Source organism: Daucus carota, chromosome 5 (assembly GCF_001625215.2).
Source record: "Daucus carota subsp. sativus chromosome 5, DH1 v3.0, whole genome shotgun sequence".
Classification (NCBI taxonomy): Eukaryota; Viridiplantae; Streptophyta; class Magnoliopsida; order Apiales; family Apiaceae; genus Daucus; species Daucus carota.
In genome coordinates, this window is record NC_030385.2 from 15,852,460 (window position 1) to 15,878,021 (window position 25,562).

Below are 25,562 nucleotides of genomic sequence, written 5' to 3' on the forward strand. Positions count from 1 at the left end.
AACCACAGAGAAGTAAAAAAAAAAGTACTTACAGAAATTGCAGCAAAAAGACCACCAAAACTAGACAAAAATTGCAACAAAATTTAGTAGAAAAGAGCACTTACTGAAAACCTCTTCATTCCATCCCATGATGCAGTCCAATGTTTGGACTCAGTCACCAATTTGTCAAGCCTTTTCTTAATTTTTGGACAGACCATGTTATCACTGTTTTTCATTCCATCCCTATTTGCCCTCATCTTTGTCAACAACTTAAAATGAATCTTTTGCATCATTGTAAGGATTGGCTGGTACCTAAATTATCACAGAAAAGACTATCTAAATTATAACAAAAAGGCTACTAAATTATAACAAAAAAAATTAGGAATTATCGCAAACCTCTCATTGATGATCCAAGCATTAAATGATTCAGACATTTTGTTGTCAAGATTGTCTGCTTGACAATGAGTCCCAAAAAATGCCTTTGTCCAAACATTTGCAGGGATTTGCTTCATGTGATCATGTGCTAATTTTGAAAGCCTCTCCATTTGCTTCATGGGTTTAGCATGTGCTCAGTATTCTCAATTTCAACAATTGAATGAGCAATTGGGAACATTTGATTGTTCCCATCTCTACCAACTGCTGAAAGTAGTTGCCCTCCACACACAGTTTTCAAGAAACAACCATCTAGACCAATGATTGGCCTACAACCTGATTTCCAACCAGCTTTCAGTGTAACATTAGTAGACATACTGTAAAAGCAAGGTAAGAAAACACAATCAAACACACAATACACATGTCTAGGGTTTACACATTCAAACATTTAAATCACAGAAAGGACACATAAGAGAGAAGGAAAGAGAGTTTACACACCCGAGACAACGCCGGATTTCAAAGTCACACACTGGCATGTAACCCCAGCTCTTCAGTTCTCCAAGCTCTGTACCATTGTGTTTAGATATTGAATTAGATTTTAGTTTTATTACATTAGATATCTAATTAGTTTTATTACATTAATGGATTACTTTACACGTTTGATGCCAGGTGTAGCAACGTATGTTTTTGTGGGCCTTTATATTACATCCGTTAATCCACGTATTGGTTCAACGAAATTTTCGTCAGGTCAATGCTCTCAGGGTAACGACGTGACATTATCCGTTACTAGAGTGGTACATATGAGACCACCAAAACTAGAATCGAATTATTGATACATGGCCCTGACTTCAGTGACCACATTGATACTTAACCCCTAAACTTTCACTTTCATTACAAGTGTGCACAGACTTGCAGATTATTTAAGAGGTCATCCGTAGAGATTTTTTATGAAGGGTCCAGGTCTTAGCATATGTATGCCAGGGAATTATTAACCAACAATCAGTTTTCTGGCCGTTGGATGAATATCCACCAATATGTCCAGCGCTTTTTTACCGCTGGACCGGGAAAAGCCCGTCCAGCAATAAAAAAGCGCTGGACAGACCTCGTCCAGCGCTGGACGTAGGTTATAATCGGGACAGTTGGAATTCATCCAACAGTCCATGAACTGTGGGTTGGGTAAACAGTATGCCAGGGACCGCTGCACTTTTATGAAATGCGAAAAGAGATTAGATCTAATAAAAATTTATAATTTAATTAAAAGATGATTGCTTATACACATTATGAAATCTTTTAAGTTCCGCCAAAAAAAATGAAATCTCTTAAGTTTTTTGTAATTAATAATAAAATTTATAATCTAATTAAAAAGATGGAGTTACAAAATACTACGGAATCTATTATTTTTTAGTGACCAATACATGGACAATATAGTTACAATTTTGTTTATATGTATCTTTCACACCTTACCCAAAAGTTAAACAATTATTCGTCTTTTGCTGCACAAGTTCTTATCCTACCCACAATTTTAGACTTGTAATCTTATTAAGAGCATCTCCAAGGCTGAGCACCTGTTAGGTATAAAGTCCAGCTGTCAATCTATTATACATAACAGGTGAAAAATGGACACTCCAACGGAGAGTCCTGTTATCTATATTTTTAGATAACGAAGAAAGCGCACGCTTATAACGAAGAAAGCGCACGCTACATCTGTTGATCCTAGTGCCCATCATCTATAATAATCCACGTCATTTTCATTTTAGTTTTCAATGTATAACCATAATCCTAGTCCAGATATTGTTTTCTTTTCTTAATAACATATAAAATACTACTTTGAATCCTTTTTTATATTTAGTTTAAAATATTTAATGTAATTTTAAAAACATGATATTAAAATATACAAATTATGTTTGTATGTTCATAATTATTATTTGTGTTATTTTATTTTTTTAATTTATAAAGTTATAATGTTATATCATGTTAAATGTAAAAATGTCATTTTATTATCAACTAAATTTGTAAAAATTCATATATACATTATTATTACATATCTTTTTTTATTAAATGTATTACTTTTATTTTCACTAATATAGAACAAGATTAGTAGTTCAATTTATTTAATTGTATATTTGAAATTAATAAATAATAATATTTTAAATATAGTCAATATCACTAAAATATTTTTTAATTAATTGAATTTTTCTTTTTTGGTATAAAAATTGTAGCAACTCAAACTTTAATTATAAAACGATTTTCTGCACCAAATTTTGACCATACAAACTACTGTATAAAACTATTTAATCAGTTGAATTGTCCTATAGCTCACAACAATCTTATAAATTGATTTCTGACCTAACATAAAGAGAACCTAAATAATAATAATAAATAAATAGGTCTAAGTAAACTAAATAACATATATTAAATCAAACGTGACAAAAAGATTATATTATACAAAATATATATTTTTTGATAAAATGGATTGATTTATTTGTTAGCTTGTGCTTTGCACGGGTTAAAAACTAGTATATTTTTAATATTAAAAAGATCGATGATTAATCCTTATAGATTGAATAAAATTTAGTTAATTAGAATAACATATGTCTTTATTTTAATTAATCAAAATATTATATATCTTTAAATAAAATATTTATTTGACTGAATTTATAAAATTTATTCATGAAATTTATTCATAATAAAAACGAATTATTTTAAAATACTATTATTAGATTTTGAAAATAATAAAATAATAAAATTTTAAATATAGCTAACCATTTTAGCTAGTAGCACCGGAGGACAAAGCTTACGATTTCAGCAAATTTTTACATAATCATCTATATTTATACTTTTAGCTAAGCTATCTCCCTTCGAGATGCTCAGCATCTCCAATGGAGATAGTTATAATTGTTAGCTAAAAGTGTAAATATAAATGATTAGTTAAAAATTTGCTGAACCTGTAAGCTTTTTGCTCCAGCGGTGTTAGCTATAATGGTTAGCTATATTTTAAAATTTTGTTATTTTTGTTATTTTCACATTCTAATAATTATATTTTTAAATAATAATTACTTATCGTGAATAAGTTTCTTGAATGACTTTCTTATAAATACAGTTAAATAAATATTTTATATAAATATAAAAAATAAATTATTTTCCGAATTTATTCTAATTAATTGACATGATATTATCATTTAAAAATCTATTATTTGACTATTTTCATATTTTAATAGCTAAATTTCACATAGTAGTTATGTATTGTAAATAAAATTAATAAATAAATTATTTTCTGAATTTAATCAAGTGAAGCTTTTCTACAAGAATATATGTTATTTAATTAATTAAAATTTTATTTTAATTTTATAAATTTAAAAATTAGGTACCAACAAGTGTGTACACGTGGTGTAAATTTTACGCTAATTTTTTTATACAAATATATATTTAATTATGATAATTAAAATAATATTATAAGACCGACTTATATGTTTTTCACCTTTTATTTTTGTTTTAAAATAAACTTTTTTATTTTTTAGATAAGTTAACATATAAAATTAATTTCATATAAAAAATACATTTCATATAGCTCAAAATTGATGTAAATTTTAAAAATGAGAAATATATATCGTATCTAAATATATATATATATATATATAATATTTTTCTTATAACTTCAAAAAGTTATAATTATATTTACTTTATTAACTTAATAACTCAATTTATTAAAATACACATTTAAATTTAAAATAAAATTTAAATATAAAACTAAACTAGTAATATACTTAATATAATTAATAAATATAAGAATTTAGGTATAAGTTTGTGAGGAAGCTGACGTGGATGTAATATAGATGACGCCCCTTCATTCAGCAAATGTAGCGTACTTGTTTTGCGGTAGGCAAAAAAATACCTAACGGGTGAGCCCGTTGGAGTGGCCCATTTTTAGAGTTATTAGGTATACAGCATGCGCTAGATAATATAGCTAACAGATGCACAGGGTTGGAGATGCTCTAAGTCACCATCTTTATACAGCCCACAATTCATTATTATATACCTGTAAGTTCATGTTCTCTAAACTTGCCTTCTTATTTCTTTTTTGTTGTTTTTTTGATTTTTAGAGTATCTCCAAGGCTAATATTTAAATTCATTAGCTATAATGCTTATCTAAATGGATTATACAAAATTTTTGCTAACAGTAAAAGTTTTCACTCCAATGGTGTTATTTATAATTGTTATAAGCTAAAATTATACCTAATTGCTTTTTTGGATCAACAAATCTATTGAATGATACTTTGTTATCTATAATTTTTTTGCTAAAAGGTGATGGTTGGAGTGCAACTTTTTTTACATATTATCTAAAAGAGCCAACTAGATGACACATAGAATGACGTAAGATTTTTAGCTAACAGTTCTTAACTCTTGGAGATGCTCTTACCTATATGCTTGAGTTGGGTTTTTGTTTTTTGATTGATTGTTGGTGTGGAGTATTTAATCTGATCAAGTTGGTGATTTAGGAAGTCGGTTTTTGATTTTGTTTAGTATTTATTGCGGGTTTGAAATGATTGTGGATTAGCTGTTTGTGAGGTGGTTTGTTTTGTTTTTGTTTGATTTGGTGTTTCATCTGCTTTATTTTGTTTGATTATGTGTGTGTGTTTTTTATGCTCAAGTTGTGTGCTTTATTTGATTTAAAGGAAAGAATCGATTGGAAATTAATTTGAAATTGTATGTTGTAGCTGATAAATTTTTTTGCTTTTTATTTGTCAGTGTGAGTTTTAGATTGGTGAAGATTGTAAAGGGGGGTCTCGGAAATAAGTTGATTTGTTCTTGAATACTGAATATAGGATTATAGTTCGTGTTGAGGGAAGCACTTGAGGAGTTCCAACACTTCCATCAGAAACTAGCTAAAGATTATTTTTGTATGGTAGTTAGAGAATGATGCAAAGGGTAAGAGTTTCATCTCAGCAAGCACCAGTGCATAAGCTAGGTGATTCCCAGATGACATTGTCCCCAAAGTTTAGATTAGCTGCACTACGGTCATCGTTGTTTGATTCTTCTGTAGAAGCAGAATTGGAGCTTAGGGGTGAGCCTCTCATTCCAGGCCTTCCGGATGATATTGCACACAATTGTCTTCTCCGGCTTCCAGTAGAAAGCCATACGTCTTGCAAATCTGTTTCTAGACGCTGGTATCAGTTGCTTGGAAGTAAGGAAGTATTTTTTTCACGGAGAAAGGAGTTTGGTTTTCATGATCCCTGGTTATTTGTTTTTGCGTTTCACAAATGTACCGGAAAGATTGAGTGGCAGGTCTTTGATATGAAGAAATTCACTTGGCACTCTATTCCTGCAATGCCTTGCAAAGAAAAGGTTTGCCCGCATGGGTTTAGGTGTGTTTCGATGCCCCAAGAGGGTGCTCTCTATGTATGTGGGGGTGTGGTCTCTGATGTTGATTGCCCTCTGAATGTGGTATTGAAATATGAAGTACAGAGGAATCGTTGGACTGTAATGAGAAAAATGATCACAGCACGATCATTTTTTGCTAGTGGGGTTGTTGGTGGAATGATTTATGTAGCTGGAGGAAATAGCACGGATCTTTTTGAACTAAATTCAGCTGAAGTTATGGATCCTCGTAAGGGTATTTGGCGACCTATTGCAAGCATGGGTACAAATATGGCTTCTTATGATGCTGCAGGTCTCAACGGAAAGCTTCTTGTCACTGAAGGCTGGTTTTGGCCCTTTTATGTGGTACCTAGAGGTCAAATATATGACCCTAAAACAGATACCTGGAAGAGCATGGCTGCCGGGCTGAGAGAAGGGTGGACTGGTACTAGTGCTGTGGTCTATGATCATTTATTTGTAGTTTCAGAGCATGAAAGGATTAAACTCAAAGTTTACTATACAAATACTGATTGTTGGGAGGCTGTTGCTGGTGCTCCGTTACCCGAGCAAATTTGCAAGCCATTCTCTGTCAATTGCTGTGAGTCCAGAATATATGTTGTGGGTCGAAATCTTCATGTTGCTGTGGGTCATATCTCAAGAACGAAGCAAGCAATAACTCCTGAGAATCAGTGGAACTTTTCTGTTCAATGGCAAGTGGTGGATGCCCCTGCAGCCTTCTCTAATTTGGTTCCTACAAGTGCACAGGTTCTCTTTGCTTAAATCACGAATTTTATTTGCTGTGGTGCTTTTCTTTTTGTTGCTCCTGTGTAAATATAGTAAAATGCCGAAGTACTGCAGTACTGTTATGATAGGCCGGTAGTTGTGTGATATGGTTCTAAATGTTTCTACTGATGTACTAGTCTCGAGCGTTTTTGTACTTATTTATGTACCTTATCTTGTCCACTTTGCTTGTCAAAGGGCAAGCTAATCTCCAGAAATAACAGACTGCATTTTGAATGAGTCTAACAATAATATATATTTCCCTGTTCCTGGTTGAAAGTAATGTTCTGTCCTGGTATGGTGTTAAACTGTTATAATAGTATGCAAGTATAACATAATTTTTACTTTTTACTGCTTTGTTTTAACGTTTTATATGAGAAAATTTGTAGTTACTCCACAGATATAGTAACAGCGGTTGAGACTTTGTTGCTACATATTTCCTCAAATCATAGGATATCATATTGTTGCATTCTGATGATTTGCCTGGAAATTATCCGATATTGCCACCATTATTGCATAAATTCTTTTGGTTATTCTGGATACTTGTGTAGTTAGCTTTCTGGTTAAAGTTACATTAACTTTTGCTCTTATTGTTTTATATTACTAATCAGAAACTTATTAAAATAAATTGACTAGTATGCAATTATGCATGAGTAAATGCGGGTATCGTTCCACTATGACTATATTTGGTACGAGCAGCAATGTCAATTCTAAAGGGAAAGGCAAGGAGGTTGGCACCTGCATTTTCTCAAAGGATGGTACTCTGACTACTCAGGCGATTAAAAATCTGAAAGAGGGCTTTCTGATCAAGTTCAGTAATGCTTTTGACAAATGCATATTAATTTATGGGAAGTAATCTCTCCGGGAGTGTTAGTAAAAGATGTTCTAACTCAGGCAGTTCTTGGTTCGATTCAGTTTAGAACTGCAGGCCTTCCTAGTACGTCCACTTCTACACCGGATTTACAACTCTAGCGCTCAGACTTGGAGTAACTTTCCGGCACTTGTCTTATCAGTTTTAATGGGGAAGATTTGGTTTTGTTTTAGTATCTGTAAGCTTGCAGTGGCTAAAAGGCAGTGGCTTATAGTATGCCTCCATGAGGCCGTTTGTGGCAGCTTTAAGCTGCGGCTTAAAGCTGTTCCCGACTTTAAGTTGAAAAATGTCTGTTTGTGTAATAAGCCAAAAGCCGGCTTAAAGTCAGAAATAAGCCAGAAGCTGACTTAAAGGCAGAAGTTAGTTTGAGGTACTTTTGTCAGTGACTTAATTATTTTGAATTTTTTTTAATAAAAATTATCCATAAGTCATAAATTATTCATAAAACATTTTAATTTTAATTTTTATATTTCTAATAATCCATAAGTCGTTGATAAGTCAAGATTACCCCAACAGACATTTTAAAACTCCCAGCTTATCAGATAAGTCACGTTAAGTCATAAGTTACGTTAAGTCATAAGTTCAGCCAAACGGACTCATGGTTAGCCATGAATTTTCAATTAATATATTTCGGCTTATTAAAAAAAATAAGAAAAATCAAGGCTTATAAACTGTAATTAACTCTTTAGATTTTCACTCGTCAAAGATGGAAGAAAAAAAAAAGAAATCTGATACATTTATAAAACGAACAACTTACTAATAAAAACCGATTCTAGAATGAACATGGTTCAGAGAAAACAACATTACAGTTGTGAAAAGAATGAGAAAACGGTTATCTTAAGTATATTTATGTATATATCACTTCCTTGCGCAAATGAAGTACAGAAGCTTCTAGCTTAGAGCATTTGATACAGAATAGATGAAGTCCAAGAATCCTGTCCCCTTGAGGAGACCTTCACCAGTTAAGAGCTCGAAATCTATTAGGCAAAGTAAGCCAATTATAGCAGCCTTCCCGTTAATCACTTCATTTCTCTCCGTGAATCCAAAACCTCCAGCCTCCTCATCTACCACCATCCTCACCTGAATCACAACATAAATTTTATAAACTGACCCTGTAAGAAAAGGACTTTAAGAAGCTTTGATGCTTTTCTTACCTCTTCCACATTGACATTAGTAGCTGTGGCACCAGGCTGTGCTCTTCCACTAAAAACAATCTCTGCAGATGCATCTGAGCTAGCACCTCCGCCCATGCTAATGTAAATGTTCTCACCATCAGTTTTCACCGGGTATATGTATAAAGTTCTTAAAATTGGTGTAAGGGCTCTTAGCACTGGGTTTTTTGGGTACCAATCCCTCACAGCTCCAGTTCGCAAATCAAAAGTGCTGTCTGTTGATGGGCAGACAATGCAGCCATCCTGGAGGACAAGAAGAAAGCTAGTTATCAGCAGCAATCTAGATACTGAAGATTAAAGTAAGAAAAAGCTCGGTGACAGAGTCTCATCCGATCACCCCCCATTAGTCCATTACAGGGACATGGTTAAGAATTTTTGAACCTGCTCCCCTTTTAGATAGAAGGTTATGTAAACTACCAAAACACATCTAAATTCAGGGTCGGACTTAATAAAGTCCAACTCCTCAGAAACCTACTTGTTAAAAAAAACATGATCAAACAAGTAAATGTATCGTGTTATCATCTACAGATACATTGAATAGTTATAAGAGTATATTGCAAAACGCACCCCCCTGGTTTTTGCGAAAACCACTTTTTACCCTAGACTTTCCAAAATTGCACTATCCACCCCCATCATTTGAAAAGCGCAGCAGTATGCACCTGATTTGACCACAACCGTTAGTCTCTCCCGTTAACGTTAAAATTTAAGGGTAAAGCTGTAATTTCACCGAGGGCTTTACAGTCCACTTCTATTTTTCTAATTTTTTACCCTAAATATCTAATTCCCTCCCAAATTGAGACATAAACACCCCCCCCCCCCCCCAATCCAGAAGTCGCTCCATCTCCCCCAACTAAACCTTGCGATCAAAACCCTAGAATCGATATACTTGCACTAAACTTTTTGAAGCTTTGTAATTAACAACAATGAGAGGGCGTTTAAGGACCGGCGTTCAAGCCCGAAATGATGGTGACCTTTGGAAAGAGGATAAAGAGAAGAAGATTCAGTAAGCCATGATTCAGTAAGCCGATTTGAAGAAGAAGGAAAAAAAACGAAGAGAAAAGAGAAGAAGATGTTGTGGGTTGTATGTAGTGTGTGTATATAAAGCCAACATGAATAAGACCGTTGCTCAGCATTTAATTAAAAAAAAAACTGAAATACCAAGCATACCCTCAGCATTAACTAACGGTAACGGATATATTTAACGGAAGGGTCTAAAATGCCGCGCCAAAACAATTATCGGGGTGGATAGTGCAATTTTGGAAAGTCTAGGGTAAAAAGTGCTTTTCGCAAAAACCAGGGAGGTGCGTTTTGCAATATACTCTAGTTATAATGAACCTAGGTTCACCCAAGCCTAACCAAGTATCCGAGCAGGGAACTGTAAATTGAAGAGTCCAGCACAAATTCCACAGGTTTGTTAAACGAAGAATCCATCTCCCACAACTTGCAGAGTTCCGGACAATTGTAGTTTCAATAAAGTTGGGGATCTGTAACATAAGCTAGAACTTCCCTACATGGATTCCTGATTGTTGATTGGAACTACTACAGGAGATGTCTAATTATCTTTTAGAAGGAATTTATTTACCATGTTACCTTGTGCAAGTCCCATTTAACTAAAGAAAACAAAATCAACAAAAAATTGACATTGAATGTTAAACACTTAAGAATGAATAGCATCCTTTCAACAAGGCAACAATACTGCAACTCTAAATTCAAGAATGAATAGCATCAAAACCCAACTCAATATCCACAAGATTATATAGATAAAACCCAATAATCAATTTGTTATCTGATTATCACCATTTCATTCACTTAAGTTTGCATAATCATATTATGTATAGAATTTCAATTGATCTAGAACAACATGAAATTAAGCTGAAATTTTCCCTTATCACAGAACTAACAACAAACACATAAATTGAGAAGTAAAAAAATAGGAAAGGCAAGAGACAACAAGGCTTACCTGAGTGAGCTTAGCATTGAGGAGGCCTTCAGTATAAGCACCCTCAGCAGGTGATCTATTCTCAATAGCCAAAACCTCATCTTTATACCACAGCAACAAAATATCCTCATCATTCTGTATGATCACTCTCCTCTCTCCTTTAGGCAATGCAGCCAATGGAACCACCGGAATCCAATTCCTCCCATCATCACTTACACCACCACCACCACCACCACCAGAGTCCTCTGCCACAGACACTTGTGTGGCCTGGCAAACAACTAGTGCATTGCTTTTCTTACTCTTGTTTCCCAACTGGGGTGTGCTTGAAATGAATAGTTTGTTTGTAATCTTGCACTTTTTTGAAGTTGTGGAGATGAAAGGAAGGAGATTGAGAGGTAGTTTTGAAAGCTGTGAAGGTGGGTAAGAGTGAAAAGTTGAGCTCAGCTTTGGAGCTACAGAGGCCATTTATGCTGCGCCTGTTGTTATGGTTGAGATTTAAGAGAGAAGAGGAAGTAACAAGTGGGAAGGAGAAGAAGAAGATGTTGAGAAGGGCAGCTGCATAATTTCATGGCCACAGAAATAAGATAATATGAACATGTATTGTTGACGCTTGACATATAAAATGCATGGTGTGTTTTGTGCCAACATTTTCATGTTGCGAACTATGAATAAACTTTATTTTATCATATCTTCAAATACTTAGGTTGTGTTTACTTAGAGCGAATGGAATTGAATGAGAATGGAATGAATTTTGTACTTTAAAATGGTGTTGATAAGAAAAATATATATAATTTTCATTTTTTCAGTCATCTCAATCATACTATTTTAACTATAACTCTAACCCACATGTTTTGGAAAGAATACTCATTCCATTTTTTACATCATGTTTCTTCACGATCTTTCTCACAAAAAATTTAACTACATTCATATCTTGTCATTTTTATTTCTTACTTTCTTCTTTCTCCTTAAAACTTCTATATAACTTTTCATTCCATTCTCCCCTCAGTCGATTCTATGAAGTGAACACAGCCTTAGATTTCTACAAAATTCCCGCGTACATCTTGTCACATGATAAGTCATTTTTTGTGTTTGAGATATGTTGTAGAAAAATTTCTGATTGATTGAATATTTATTAAATAATTTTTGATTAAATTTCATAAAATAAATTTTTAATTTATCGATTATATTTTAATTTTATCAAAAAATCATTGATGACTTCTTATTTCGACTATTATGCTGGCAGTGTTTTTTGTACAGATTGTATTCTGACAGGCTAGAATTGACAGTCTGCTTCCATAATTGAGAGCTATTGGCACGGGTTAATATGCTTTTCATTTGTAAATTGTTTTAGATATTGTTTTCAGATTACATTTCTATAGTTAATTGCTTGCTATATTGTCATAGTAGCTTGGTATTAATTGAACTGCAAATCCCTGTAGTTCTCTTCTTTTCTGTCACTGTAGGTCCTCGCTAATTTTTATTTCATATGAGCCAATTAATCGTGTAAATGGCTGGGTTTCTCGACTTATGTAGCTTTGTTGAAATTTACTATATATGTATTTGAGTTGTTTTACGTTGTTAAACTGTGACATATCTTTTAAATTTTGTTCCCAGGAAGGAAATTTTAGGGATATCTGTGCTGGAAAGGGACTAGAGGCTAAAAGACAGTTGTGGGAGATGAAGCTGGTGGCAAGGAGGCTGAGTGAGATTTCTACGATATTGTGTTGGCAATGAGTTGTTGTAAATATTGATTACTATAGCAACATAGAGGCAGTTATATATCATATTAAACAAGCCAAGGCCAAGCAAGTTGAAACAAAACGTGAAGGTAAAACACATGCATATCAGTGACCGTAAGAATAGAGGAAGGAAAGAAGTTGTACCAGTAGCCATAGCTTGAGCCAACAACATGTACAACAAGAAAATCACAAGAACAGCTGAGTCGTCAGGGTTCAACTTCCTCTTGAAGACCCACTTGCACCCAATAGTAGAGCACCCAGGAGGGAGATCAACCAACTCCCATGTTCCATTAGAAACAATAGAGTCAATTTCACTCTTTACAGCACCCTTCCAATGCCTAGACTCCGAAGAGTCCATAGCTTGTCGGAAAGTTAAAGGTTCGTCCTCGACATTGTAAGTGATAAAATCACTTCCAAAATCCTTAACTACCTTTGCACGCTTACTTCTCCTTGGTTCCTCTACTTCATTAGGAGTAGAACTACTACCAGGTTCCGCCCCCACATTTGTCATCTTTTCCACATGATCGGGAATAGAACTTGATGTGTGAGTAGGATCCTTATCATAGGTCTCTTGAGGTATACCAGTCTTCATAGGGTAGACATCCTCAAAGAATGTAGCATCACGAAATTCAACTATCGTATTAACCACTATACCATCTATGTCAGATTTTATTACTAAAAATCTCATAGCTGTAGTGGTCTCAAGATAGCCCAGAAAGATACAATCAACAGTCTTTGGACCTAGTTTCTTTCTCTTGTGTTCAGGGACAAGCACCTTAGCAAGGCACCCCCACACACGAAGATACTTAAGACTAGTCATCCTGCCTTTCCATAACTCTAAAGGTGTCTTATCCATGTGTTTCAGAGGAACTCTATTCAAAATATGGCAAGCCGTATTTAGAGCCTCTCCCCACATGTATTTAGGCAACCCAGAGTTAATTAGCATACTATTAATCATATCTTTAAATGTTCTGTTCTTTCGCTCAGCGACCCCATTAGACTCAGGTGTGTATGGTGGAGTAACTTCATGAACTATACCATTGTTTTCACAAAATTCATTAAAGGAGTTACTTGTATACTCACCACCTCTGTCAGATCTCAAACGTTTAAGTACTTTACTAGTTTGTTTTTCAACTTCAGTTTTATATATAATGAATTTACTAAGTGCTTCATCCTTATGTTTAAGTAAATAAACATAACAATATCTACTACTATCATCAATAAAGGTAATGAAGTATCTAAACTGGTCTTTAGTTAACACACCACCAAATTCACAAATATCAGTGTGTACTAAATCTAACAAGTCTGAATCCCTAACAATGTTATGAAAAGGTTTCCTTATTTGTTTAGCTGACACACATACTTGACATTTAGAATTCTTTTCTATGGTATGTTTTGGAATCAACTCTAAGTTCATCATATTCTTAAGAGCACCAAAGTTTAAGTGACCTAGTCTAGCATGCCATAAACTTGAGGATTCAACACAATTCACAGAAGGAAGAATAACATTATTTAGTGTACCCAAAATGGGTTCAGCATTTATTACAAACAAACCATTTGACAAGTAACCCTTGCCAAAAAATGTACCAGTGTGAATAAGAACTACTTTATTACACTTGAAGGAAATTTCAAAGCCATTGGAAACTAAACAGCTTCCACTTATTATATTTCTACGCATGTCGGGAACATAATGCACTCTAGTTAGGGATAGAATACGTCCAGAAGGGAACTTCAGGTCTACGTTTCCTATTCCATGTACTTGAGCAGCACTAGCATTCCCCATCGTCACTGTCAAGCTATGACTCTGTTGATAAGATACAAATAAACTAATATCAGCACAAATATGCACATTAGCTCCAGTATCTATCAACCATTCATTTGACAGATAGGTAGAAAATAATACAGGGTTGTAGGAAACATACCGGTCTGCGTTGGTTTCAGAAGCCGTAGCCTCACCAACAACCATGTTCACTACGGGCCCACTTGTAGTTGCAAGCACAGCATTCGCTTGTGCTACCACCTCAGCCTTCTTCGCCTTCTTTGTAGGGCAGTCCTTACTCCAGTGCCCAACCTGCCCACAAGACCAACACGGTTTGTTTGCCTTGGGTTTCTTGGCCTTGTCCTTGTCACTCTTAGGTTTATTAGCGCTAACTTTCTTCGCCACACCCTTCCTTTTCTGTCCTACAGTTGCTACATTTACCTTCGAGCTCCCGGCCTCAGTTGGCATCACATGTCCTTGTTTGGACTTGTGTTGTTCTTGAACCGAGATGTCCAGCATCAGGTTGGTCCAGGTGATCTCTCCTTTCTGTCTTTTCAGGGAGAGAGAGAACTCCTCCCAAGACTTCGGAAGCTTTTCAATCACACTCATAACCTTGAACTTTTCAGGGAGGTCCATTCCGGACTCCTTCAAAGCATGCACTATCATCTCGAATTCATGCACTTGCTCAGTCATGGACTTGTTGTCCACCAGCTTGAATTCAAGGAACTTAGCCACAGAATACTTCTCAAGACCCTGAGAGTCAGTATTATGTGTCTGGTCCAGCTTCTCCCATAAGAGTTTTGCAGAGTAGGCATCAGAGGAATACACATCAAACAATGTGTTAGTGAGAGCAGCCAGAATGGCCGCCCTGGCCACACCATCCTTCTCAGCCCACTTCGCAAAGCCCTTAACAGTTTCAGCCTTCTCTTGATCCACCACTGGTTTCTCATACTCCAGAACAGGCCATAGACCCTTTATAGTCAACCACAACTTCATTCTTTTCTGCCAGCGAGAAAAGCCTACACCACCATTGAACTTCTCTGGCAAGCCAGTTAATTCAATGGCTTGTGGAAAACTGTAAGTGGTCCAATCAATGGCCACAACAGATGCACCAGAACTACCACCACCAACAACAACGGGAACCTCAGTTTCACTCGACATTATGCTAAATATTATATAACAAATAATCTCTTCAAGAATGTTGTAAATATTGATTACTATAGCAACATAGAGGCAGTTATATATCATATTAAACAAGCCAAGGCCAAGCAAGTTGAAACAAAACGTGAAGGTAAAACACATGCATATCAGTGACCGTAAGAATAGAGGAAGGAAAGAAGTTGTACCAGTAGCCATAGCTTGAGCCAACAACATGTACAACAAGAAAATCACAAGAACAGCTGAGTCGTCAGGCCTTATACGAAGACCTGACTGCTCTTGAAGAGATTATTGCCCCCACCTGCTGCATTGGGGATGCTTGCAACACCTCCTCCAGGATAAAACAGCACAGAGCTTTGGTTAAGCAGCACCTCCAAAGCTCAACAGCGACTTGCTCCTCACTCGCCGGGAAACCACGAACTGACTAGTGTATGAGAGAGGGAGAGAGAGCAGAGAGGTAGTGAAGAAGAGAGAATGTAAGGTGTGTACTGTATAACAATCAGCTGCTTAGGCCTCTATTTATAGGAGAGGCTAAGTGTAACTGATACACCTCAATTTAATATCGAATAAAAACCGTCCATTTAATTAAATAAATCAAAAACGTATGATTTGTATTTAAATAAAATAATAACGGTTTTTATACATTAAAACCCACATTGAACCAGCCGTTTCAGTGTATCTTGACTCGACCCATAAGAATTGAACCCAGTCCAAGAGAGCCCAATAGAAACACTAACCCAGCCCAACTGATTAAATAATTTAATTAAATTAAATCAAAACCGAAATAAAATCCCCCGCCCAGGTCGCCTCGCGTACGCGAGACGCCGAGACATTCGCCCAAATCGCCCTTCGACCCGTGTCGTGTCGTGTCGTGACGTGCCGTGCCGAGGCGGGGCGGCGGCGCGCGCGTGGGCTCGTGAGAACACCACGCACCATAGCACACCTTAGTAGTTATGCACTACCCATGTGTGTTATACTATATAAAGCCAACACCCCCTTTATTTCTTTCTATGTGGGACAAACAATACATTCTCAAAACAAGCTCTTTCAAGCTACTAACTTCAACTTCATTTCTCTTATGGATTTCATTAAGAAAATTCTTAAACCCATACATGAAAGTTTAAGTCCCGATATCTAGAAACAACTTCCAATCATTAGATTATGGAATTAACAACAAGAACATAATAAAATTATGAACTTAAAACTCCATTTTCTAACATGAGTGCATCTCAGAATGAGTCTAATGCTATTGCAAGGCTGCTTACGAGAGGGGAAGCCACAAGTTCCTTGCAAAAGAAGAAGACTTTGTCATGGTTATTAAGAGGCTACATTAAGGGAGGTCATAATAGTGATGCTGCATAAAATATTGATCAAAATGCTTAATTTGTGTTTGTCTCCAAGTAGCTTAAACTGTACCCATATATACGCTTCCTGTTTTGTGTATTGGTTAGGCTGTCAAGATGGATGGTGATTCTTCTCCACGTATAATAGTCATTAGAACGGGGACGTTGTTTATACTCTATATGTGTTCATGCGTGCGTGGTATGATGTTGTATGTTTTTATTGTGTAGATGTTGTGAACAATGAACAAGACTCTATACGGTAATATATAGCGTTAATGAGTATTAGTTATATATGTTTAAATACATATTAGAATTTAGAATCAAACTTTTTTTTTTGTTATTGCAGTACATCCTAATTAATCCTAATCCTAATTTGTGAATACAAACAAGTTGGCAAATGACCAGTTTTACCCTTCCCAATTTTTTTTCATAGTTCATCCTAAGGTCTTATGTGTAATTGACAAAGTTATGGAGCAACCCATTCAAAACGGGTACCGACCCATGAAAAAAAAGGAACTGCTTCCTTCATGTTTTACTACAGGATCCGAAATCCTCCGGATCATCCACTAATTTTTTTTTGAAATGGCAGTTCAGCTGTGACAAAACAGAAGCAGAGATTAGTTGTGTGGCTCTAATGTGGTTTTTAATTCATTTAACCATATTAAAATATATAGGTTCTGTATTCTTCATACCCATATGAAGAATACAATACCCTTCTCTCAATTAGAAGCTCGGTTATTCTATAATTGGCCTATTCTCCTTGATCCCCGTGTTTATAGGATTGTTGAGAAATAATTCATATGTCTTATGTAAGCTAAGCATGTCTATAAGTCCTTGCGTAAGATTGAGTGTCAGCTTGATTGTTGCAGTGAAATGACGGGATGAAATTTTATATATTTTTATATTTATATTGCTAGAATAGATTTGGCTTCTCTTTTAGTAAAGAAAAATGCAAAAAGAGGTCTGGCATGAACTTCCACTGCAACCTCATTGTTGCATGGCTATAACCCGGCAATGTCAAAACTTTTGGTATGTCTGTGCCTTATTGATTCTAATAATCCTACAGCTAGCTGATTCAGAAAAAGGACAAGCTTCTCGAAATGGCAGTTCTTCAAAAAGAGCTGTGATCACAAGCCACAATAGACTGAGCTCTTCTGGTGAATTTGTCGAGGGACGCTCAAGCCGGTTGGTAACAAGCCTAGGTGGATTGTCTGCTTGGCAGAGGATTCAATCTGGATCATCAGAGTCCAAACCTCCTGCATATTCCCGCCACACAGCCGCCAAGGGATCAAGATGATTCCTTTCTTTCAGAAAGTAAAATGTTTTCATTGGTTGTGGTCTCTGGAACTGTAAAATTTTATGTTCTTTGCGGTGCAAGGAACCATTCTAATATTTGATTATAACTTCAAAATCATCGTCCATGCTCCGGACATTTTTTTTTTTTTTGAATATTTTTTTTGCCTACCCATCTATGGTTTTATTTTGTTTCATTTTTCTTTGAAATTATTGTTTTGTTTAATTTAGAAATATTACTGAGAGCGATTAACACATTATCTAATTGTCTGATTTTGATGTTATCATTGAATAAAACACTTATCTTAACATTTGACAGTATATTACAAATTATAGAGTTTTGTATGTAAATTTATTCGTTAAACACACTATATACATATATATGTTAAAATTATGCAAACGTAGTAATAAATTTATTTTTAATTTATATGATATAGATAGTATTTTTTTTATTACATTTAAATTAAGAATAAAAAATAACAAATGTGAAGTTAAAGTGTTATTCAGACTGAGAAGTTATGGTGACAAACACAACACAACATGGGTTTATGATTTAACGAATTAAGAATTTGTAATTTTTAGTTAATTTCAATAATGTACATGATTCGTTGGGTTATTCTTATTTATGTTGTTAAAATGATATATTATTAATAAATTTTATAAAAAAATATTATTAATATCACAATAAATCATTAGTTACCAATTATTTATCTAAAGAATGTTTGTTATATTTATCACAGTCTTAGCTTAATACATTTTAATGTGTAATTTTCGTTATATAACGAATCTTTTTCGAAATTATACTCTCATTATCAATACAATTATTTGGATATATTATTAAATTTCATCTTTTCATTTTTCAATATTTAATATTCAAAATTTCAATTGATAATATATATATATATATATATATATATATATATATATATATATATATAATATTCAGGGTCTTAGCACGCGTAGCGCGAACCTAATTCTCTTTTGTATAGTTGTTTAACAGTGTTTTTATCGATGCAGTATACACACATGTCTAATTATATACCATTTTTTGAATTTAACGAAGTTAATAAAATTAATAAATTTTTTTACGAGGGTCTAAGCACGCGTAGCACAGCCAAAATTCTCCAGGATTTAACTTTATTTTTATCGTTGTAATATATACACATGTATAATTTTTTAACATTTTTTGAATTTAACAATGTTAACAAAAGCAAATTTTTACGAGGGTTCCCGCACGCGAAGCGCGGGCAAAATTCCCAGGTTATATTAAAATATATATAGCATTTTGACTGAGGATATAACAAGAACAGTAACAATAATAATATTTTCTTGAAAGCAAGTTAAGATAAATTCTACTCCTACAAGTTTGTTGGTGGAAATAAATAATATAATGAAAAAAAATAATGGTAAAATAATTAAAAGGAGCTTTGGTCAGCTATGACCTATGAGCTAACACTTTCCTCTTTGTCTATAGCTCATTGTTGATTGATTTCTAGTTTTTCTGATCAAACTTGCAATTGAAGCGAGACGACTCAGTCATCATCCCCGATCTCACTGTTTTGTAAAGGTTCCATCTTCACCAAATTTCATTTTATTTTGTCCAACTTTTGTTTTATGCCTATGTGTGTATAATTGTTGTATGTATTCCTAGTTGCTTCATTTTCTTGTTTCTTGATAGATAATAGCAAAGAATACTCAAACAACTCATGGGTTCAAGCTCAAAACTTGAAAAACTTGCATATGAGGATAGAATTAGTAACTTGCCTGACCCAATTCTCACACACATCCTCTCTTTTCTTCCTACTAAATCTGCTGTGGGGACCACTGTATTATCAAAGAGATGGAAGTCCCCTTTTATGTCCCTCCCTAATCTTGATTTTAATGATTCTGTTTCGATTTATCGCGACATGTTTGGTTGGGATTCTAGACAAAAAGTGAGCTTTATGAACTTTGTGGATAGAATTTTGATGCTTAGAGGAAACGATTTGAATCTCGAGAGATTTAGTTTGAATTGTGTTGGGAATTATCATCTGACCCGTGTGGATGAGTGGATTCGTATTGTGGTTGGACATAATGTGAAAGAGATCAACCTGACCCTCAATTTTAGAGAGGTATATAAACTGGTGGAAGATGTTTATATGTGTACGAGTATTGAAGTTTTCCGGCTCAAGTGGAAGATATTGGTCGATGTTCCTGAAAATGTTAGTTTTTTTAGCCTCAAGTTTCTTCAATTCACCGGTGTTAAGTTTGCCAGCTATGAGTCTGTTGAGAAGCTTTTACGGTGTTGTCCTGTGCTTGAAGATTTAGTTATTGAGAATTGCAAATGGCTTAGTGGCTGTTGTTTAAGTGTTTGTGGATCTGCATTGAAGAACTTTTCCTTAGATTCCTATTCGTATCTGGATACAGATGTTGAGCTTACAATTTTGATTGACACACCTGCTCTAGAGACACTTGATATTAGAGAATTGACATCAGAAGGTATTTTCATCAAGGAGAATTTGTTTTCCATCACAACCGCTTCTATTGACGTGGCACAGAAGGTAGAACGGAGTGTACCGAGCAGTGTGTATGGCGATTCCGTGTTTGGGCTTCTTAAAAAGATTTCTCATGTCAAGTATCTGACTTTATGCCAAAGTACTCTAGGGGTTAGTATAAAACTTTAAATCGAAAGTATGTGAATTATTTGCCATGTCTACTGCAGATATATGTGACTATCATTTTTTGTCCTGATATTTTTAAGGCTCTCAGCTACGCATCTGATTTTAGTTTCCCCACATTTCATGATTTGAATCAACTGGAGCTCATTGTTGATGCATGGTCTGGCTGGACTTTATTGCCATCCATACTTGGCAGCGCACCGAACCTTGAAACTCTTGTATTTCCACAGGTGAGTTACTGAATTGATATTTGACGAGTTTACAAACGAGTCTGCATGTATAAATTGATTTTTCCCTCATATGTGTTAGGGACTTGTTGACAAGTTCTCCTCTCAAAGTCAATTTTTCCGATTCTCATGGAGTCCGCCAGATCGTGTTCCAGATTGCTTATCCTCAAAGCTCAAAAGCATAGAAATTAAAAACTTCCAAGGTATTAATGATGAGTTTTCGCTTGTTAAATACTTGCTAAAGCACGGTAGAGTTTTGGAAATGATGTCAATTGATTGCTCCCTCTTGGCGGATGATGCAAAGATCCAGAAGAAGCTTTACAAGTTTCGTAGGGCCTCATCAACTTGCAAGCTTTTCTTATAAATGGACATGGATACACAATAAGAGGTACTACTTCTGCTTCGATCTATTGTCTTCTAGACTTGTCTTGAAAACTGGAGGCAGTGGATAGGTCCCAACCATTACAACAATGCAATATAAGTGGGAATGGCGGACCCAAGGCCTACTCGTTTGTAAGGAGCAATCTATCATACTTGGATTACAAGTACAGGAACAAATAGCTCAATTTATATGTCACGCTATACTCCTCAACTACTGGAAGGGCCATTTTTCGGGCTCAAGAAGGAGAGAATCGCATCTGGTTGCGCTTACTATGTCGTCACAGTATATGGGATGCAAGCAATATCAAAATATCATCGACATTTCCGAATATGAATCTCATAGTTTCATGTCAGACAATGGATTCAACTAAATGTTATTTAACAGATTTTTTGAAAGTTGCTTTTGTGGTTGCAGATATAGTGCTAACGGTTACACATATGGTTGCAAAATAGAACCTTCGTATTTTCGCCAAAAATTGCAAAATACTTTCTAGACTTGGATATTCGGAGAAAATCCCTAAACCTTTCATAAAAGTAAAGCGAAATAGTGAAAATGGATGAGATATACTCCCTCCGTCCCCGCCATTTGTATACAAATGGTTGGGATACCGAGTCGAGGAAAAAGTGTATAAATGAGTAAAGTTAGATGAAAGTGATTATAGTGGTGGAACCTATTTATATTTAATAATAGATTTAAAATAGTGGAGAAATGTAGTGGGTGTAATAAGTGTTTATAGTATTATAGAATAGAGATAATGGAAGAAAATAGTTGGTGTAAGAGTATTTTATATTATTAAAAGTTGCTATTTTTGGAATGTATACAATTGATTGGACGTCCCAAAAAGAAAACTGTATACAAATGAACGGGACAGAGGGAGTAGTTAACAAATATGATTGATTTAAAATTTAGTCACAATTTCTGATCGGCTAAAAATTTATTTTGCATATAAATAAGATTTGGAGTGTGCGTTAGAATCTATATAAAAAGATACTCAAAGAATATATATGATTTGTCCAATTTTAATTTTTGAAAGAATAATATGAGTGATCTAATTTAGTTGTTGGCTCCAAATATAATGGTCTAAAGTTTAGTTATGAAATAATTAATATGATTTTGATTTAAGATTTAATTGTGAAAAAATTAGTATGACTGGTGTAAAATTAAGATGTTACTTTAATTGATTAAAAATAAATAACAATTTTATTAATTATTAAAAATAAATAAATTCAAATAATAAATATAATCGATATAAAATTTGGTGGTAATATCTGATTAGTTAAATCTAATATTTATATAAAGATTGGGGAAAATCCGATACCATTGGTGTAGAACTAAATTTCCGAAAGAATAAATTTGAATGGTCCAAAATTTAGCCGTTGTCTTTAAATATGATTCGTTTAAATTATATTTGTGAAAGAATAATTAGTCGAAAATTTAGGTGTTACTTTAAGTGGTTAAAATTTTTTAAAATTCATTCATTCATCAATTAGTAAATGACTGGATTGATTAAAAAGTTTAATTATTTTGATTAATTATTCAGAAGTTGAGTCTCTAAAAACCTCAAATAATAAATATTAGTTGTGGCTTTGTTCGGTTAAAACTAAGGCTGTAAAATTTTTAGTTTGTTCAGATTTGGGTCCGGGATCGTTTTATTCAGGTATAAACTGATTCCGGGTATTTGAGATTCGGATCTGAACCGGATATGATCTAGTATCGTATTTTCTATTTTTTAACCGGATAGTTTATGATCCATTGAATATGAGCCGGATATGATCCACTAACATCAAATATCATTATTATTTCAGTTGTTCAAATAATTATCATTTAGTCTAAGTAAACATAATATTATAGAGTATAATAATTTTGAATTAAAACTTATAATTATATGTTGGTATATGTCATTTATTAAATATATATGAAGATAATAAGCATGATCACATTAAATAAATCATATTTTATGAAGATATAAACTTAAATAAGATATTATAATTTTATAAAATGATGACTATTTATTTGCAAATATGATGGTGTTAAAATATAATATGTATATGAGTTTGAATCGAATATGAACCGTGGATCATATTCGGTTATTCGGGTAGGATCATATTATGAAAAATTATATGAGACCGAATCTGAGCGGGTATAGGTGTGCTCGTATCCGGGATCATATATTATACGGGCTTAATTTTTCCGTCAGATTTGGATCGTTTTCAAAACGGATGTGAGACATGTATCATATTTTCGAGCCGGATATGAGCTGAGACACCGGATAGTCCGTATCGATTTACAGCCCTAGTTAAAACTAATTCAAATAAAGGGTTTTTCGTTGACTCACATCACAAATACATATGTGAAAAATGGAAAGAAATCTATTGGGATGCGAAGAGACTCGGCGAAAGGTCGCGACTCCATTTGTCCCGTCCCCGGACACACTATAAATACGATACGGTTGATGCGCCGTCTTGTCATTTCACTTCTCGTTCTTCCATCTCCTCCAAGCTTTCATTTCTGATAATGGCTTCACATTCTAAACTTCAAAAGCTCTCAAATCCTGATAGAATCAGCGATTTGCCTGACTCACTTCTCCTGCACATTCTATCTTTTCTCCCCCTTAAATCCGCTGCACTCACTTCTTCTCTCTCGAATAGATGGAAGCATCTTTGTCTCTCACTCCCAAATCTTGATTTCAACCATGAGGATTTTACTGCAAACCCTACCAATTTCTTCAAATGCGTTGATCACCTGTTGACGGCGCGGAGAAATAATGCGGTTCTCGACAGATTTAGTATCGCTTGTAGCGAGGATATGGATGCGGGTCGGGTTGATTTTTGGTTATGTAGGCTTGTTGGATGCTACAATGTCAAAGTCATTAACTTATCGCTTGATTTTACGGACCCATATAGATTACCAACACAAGTTTACCAATGCGAAACCCTTGAAGCTTTGACCCTCAATTCGAATATTCTGATTGATGTTCCTGAAATTCTTACCCTGCCGAGGCTCGGTGTGCTTGAACTTTGTGGCGTTGTGTTTTCGAGCAGTGAGTCGGGGGATAAGCTATTGAGCAATTGTCCGGTGCTTGAGAGGTTAGTGATTCAAGATTGCTCGTGTCTTAGTGGTAATCGTGTGAACATTGTTGGATCTGGTTTGAAGACTTTGCGGTTACAATACTCTGAATTCTTTGATGAGGAATTTGAGTTGATGTTTGTAATTGATGCGCCGGCTGTAGTGAATCTTTATATCAATAGATCAAAAGGTGTGGAGATTAAATCACGTATGCCGTTTTTAGAAATGGCAACTATTGATGACTATGTGGAACAGCGGGAGTTGAGCACTGTACGTACAGACCGCTTGTTTGGAATTGTTGAGATGATTCCTCATGTCAGGCGTCTGACGTTATGCAGCGATGCTGTCGTGGTGGGTATCATCATTTTTTTTATTTTTGGATATTTGTACGATAACTAGTAATTAACTGTCTTTGCTAGAATGTGATATGAATTTCATGTGTTTTGTGTTTCGACATTGAAGGCTCTCAGCGGTGCTGACAAACATACTCTTCCTATATTTCATAACTTGACTGACTTGGAGCTTTCATTTAATGGGGAGGCTGTGCGGGCTGCTTGGTCTTTCCTGCCTAAAGTACTTGCAAGTTCATTGGTCCTGGTTAAACTTGTCCTTCCACATGTGAGTTGTTCATCGTGATTTTACATTTAGTAGAAGCATATTAGGCATGCATTATTAAACTTTTATTTCTCTATTAATTATAGGGACTTCCTAGGGGCTTCCATGCTGAACGCAGACGTTCTCGCTTATCGTTTATTAAACCAGAAATTGTTCCAGCTTGTTTATCCTTTCACCTTAAAAATATTGAAATTAGAGATTTTTGGGGAACAACTGAAGAGTTAATCATCATTGAATACATGCTTAAGCATGCTAGAGTTTTGAACAAGATGTCCATTGATTGTTCGCGTTTGTGGTTAAAGGAAATGACAGTGGGTATAAAAAGGAAGCGGCACCGACCCTTGATCCTCAGTGAAATTAAAAAGAAAGTTTTAGAATTTCACAGGTGTTCGACATCTTGCAAGCTTGACCTTAGTCCTTAATGAAGTAGAAGGAAAATGTTTGAACTTCCTAGATGCTCTTAGAACCTCTATCCTTGATATTATCATAAAGAAATGTTCTTTATAAGTGATAAAGATATGTCCTCTGTAATGATATGTACAAGTGAATGTTTATAATGTTTAAACTCTTTTATTAAATATTATTGTATGTTTAATGATTTCGTAGTACTACTTAATTGTGGCATATGGTAAGTCTGGTCTTTTGTTTGAATGGAAAGCAGAGCTTTGGAGCATGCAGGAGAAAGTGAGATTAGATATATTTACCTAATCTTTAGGCTAAGCATTACATATTCACATTGTTAATAATATAGGGCAATATTTTTGTTGCTTCAGGAAACTTTGATATCATCGTGTGGGTAGGCTATTTCTAATTTATAAGCGCGAACTGAATTAAATACCTTAATAATAAGTTGCC

General features: G+C 34.7%; 4 protein-coding genes across 5 annotated transcripts; 3 read left to right on the forward strand and 1 right to left on the reverse strand.

Annotated features, from left to right (window-relative positions):
- Positions 1-4,462: 4,462 nt before the first annotated feature.
- Positions 4,463-7,691, forward strand: LOC108221045 (F-box/kelch-repeat protein At1g30090). Of its 2 annotated transcripts, XM_064094349.1 has the most exons (2): positions 4,463-6,471; positions 7,123-7,691. In XM_064094349.1, exons 1-2 carry the CDS (start codon positions 5,266-5,268, stop codon positions 7,141-7,143), a joined length of 1,227 nt encoding a protein of 408 aa, XP_063950419.1. In that variant the 5' UTR covers positions 4,463-5,265; the 3' UTR covers positions 7,144-7,691. The 2 variants fall into 2 exon arrangements, with proteins under 2 accessions (XP_063950419.1, XP_063950420.1); XM_064094350.1 differs by lacking the exon at positions 7,123-7,691 and having other exon boundaries at positions 4,463-6,769.
- Positions 7,692-8,064: 373 nt separating this feature from the next.
- Positions 8,065-11,083, reverse strand: LOC108220074 (uncharacterized). The gene is made up of 3 exons (XM_017393725.2): positions 10,490-11,083; positions 8,512-8,772; positions 8,065-8,437 (listed from the first exon to the last, which is right to left on the reverse strand). Exons 1-3 carry the CDS (start codon positions 10,931-10,933, stop codon positions 8,249-8,251), a joined length of 894 nt encoding a protein of 297 aa, XP_017249214.1. The 5' UTR covers positions 10,934-11,083; the 3' UTR covers positions 8,065-8,248.
- An 8,102-nt stretch (positions 11,084-19,185) lies between these two features.
- Positions 19,186-21,424, forward strand: LOC135152948 (F-box/LRR-repeat protein At4g14103-like). The gene is made up of 4 exons (XM_064094377.1): positions 19,186-19,327; positions 19,439-20,405; positions 20,501-20,647; positions 20,727-21,424. Exons 2-4 carry the CDS (start codon positions 19,467-19,469, stop codon positions 21,006-21,008), a joined length of 1,368 nt encoding a protein of 455 aa, XP_063950447.1. The 5' UTR covers positions 19,186-19,327; positions 19,439-19,466; the 3' UTR covers positions 21,009-21,424.
- A 1,945-nt stretch (positions 21,425-23,369) lies between these two features.
- LOC108221409 (F-box/LRR-repeat protein At3g26922) lies at positions 23,370-25,315 on the forward strand. The gene is made up of 3 exons (XM_017395289.2): positions 23,370-24,443; positions 24,555-24,710; positions 24,794-25,315. Exons 1-3 carry the CDS (start codon positions 23,541-23,543, stop codon positions 25,127-25,129), a joined length of 1,395 nt encoding a protein of 464 aa, XP_017250778.2. The 5' UTR covers positions 23,370-23,540; the 3' UTR covers positions 25,130-25,315.
- The last annotated feature ends 247 nt before the right edge of the window (positions 25,316-25,562 follow it).

Excerpts from the sequence above, each read along its gene's own strand:
- LOC108221045 (XM_064094349.1), top strand. The coding sequence starts at position 5,266 with ATGATGCAAAGGGTAAGAGTTTCATCTCAGCAAGCACCAGTGCATAAG. Across the intron at positions 6,472-7,122 it reads TGGTTCCTACAAGTGCACAG|TATGCAATTATGCATGAGTA; the intron begins GTTCTCTTTGCT and ends TAAATTGACTAG.
- LOC108220074 (XM_017393725.2), bottom strand. The coding sequence starts at position 10,933 with ATGGCCTCTGTAGCTCCAAAGCTGAGCTCAACTTTTCACTCTTACCCA. Across the intron at positions 8,773-10,489 it reads TCAATGCTAAGCTCACTCAG|GATGGCTGCATTGTCTGCCC; the intron begins GTAAGCCTTGTT and ends CTTGTCCTCCAG. Across the intron at positions 8,438-8,511 it reads CTAATGTCAATGTGGAAGAG|GTGAGGATGGTGGTAGATGA; the intron begins GTAAGAAAAGCA and ends GTTGTGATTCAG.
- LOC135152948 (XM_064094377.1), top strand. The coding sequence starts at position 19,467 with ATGGGTTCAAGCTCAAAACTTGAAAAACTTGCATATGAGGATAGAATT. Across the intron at positions 20,406-20,500 it reads TATGCCAAAGTACTCTAGGG|GCTCTCAGCTACGCATCTGA; the intron begins GTTAGTATAAAA and ends GATATTTTTAAG. Across the intron at positions 20,648-20,726 it reads AAACTCTTGTATTTCCACAG|GGACTTGTTGACAAGTTCTC; the intron begins GTGAGTTACTGA and ends CATATGTGTTAG.
- LOC108221409 (XM_017395289.2), top strand. The coding sequence starts at position 23,541 with ATGGCTTCACATTCTAAACTTCAAAAGCTCTCAAATCCTGATAGAATC. Across the intron at positions 24,444-24,554 it reads TATGCAGCGATGCTGTCGTG|GCTCTCAGCGGTGCTGACAA; the intron begins GTGGGTATCATC and ends TCGACATTGAAG. Across the intron at positions 24,711-24,793 it reads TTAAACTTGTCCTTCCACAT|GGACTTCCTAGGGGCTTCCA; the intron begins GTGAGTTGTTCA and ends TATTAATTATAG.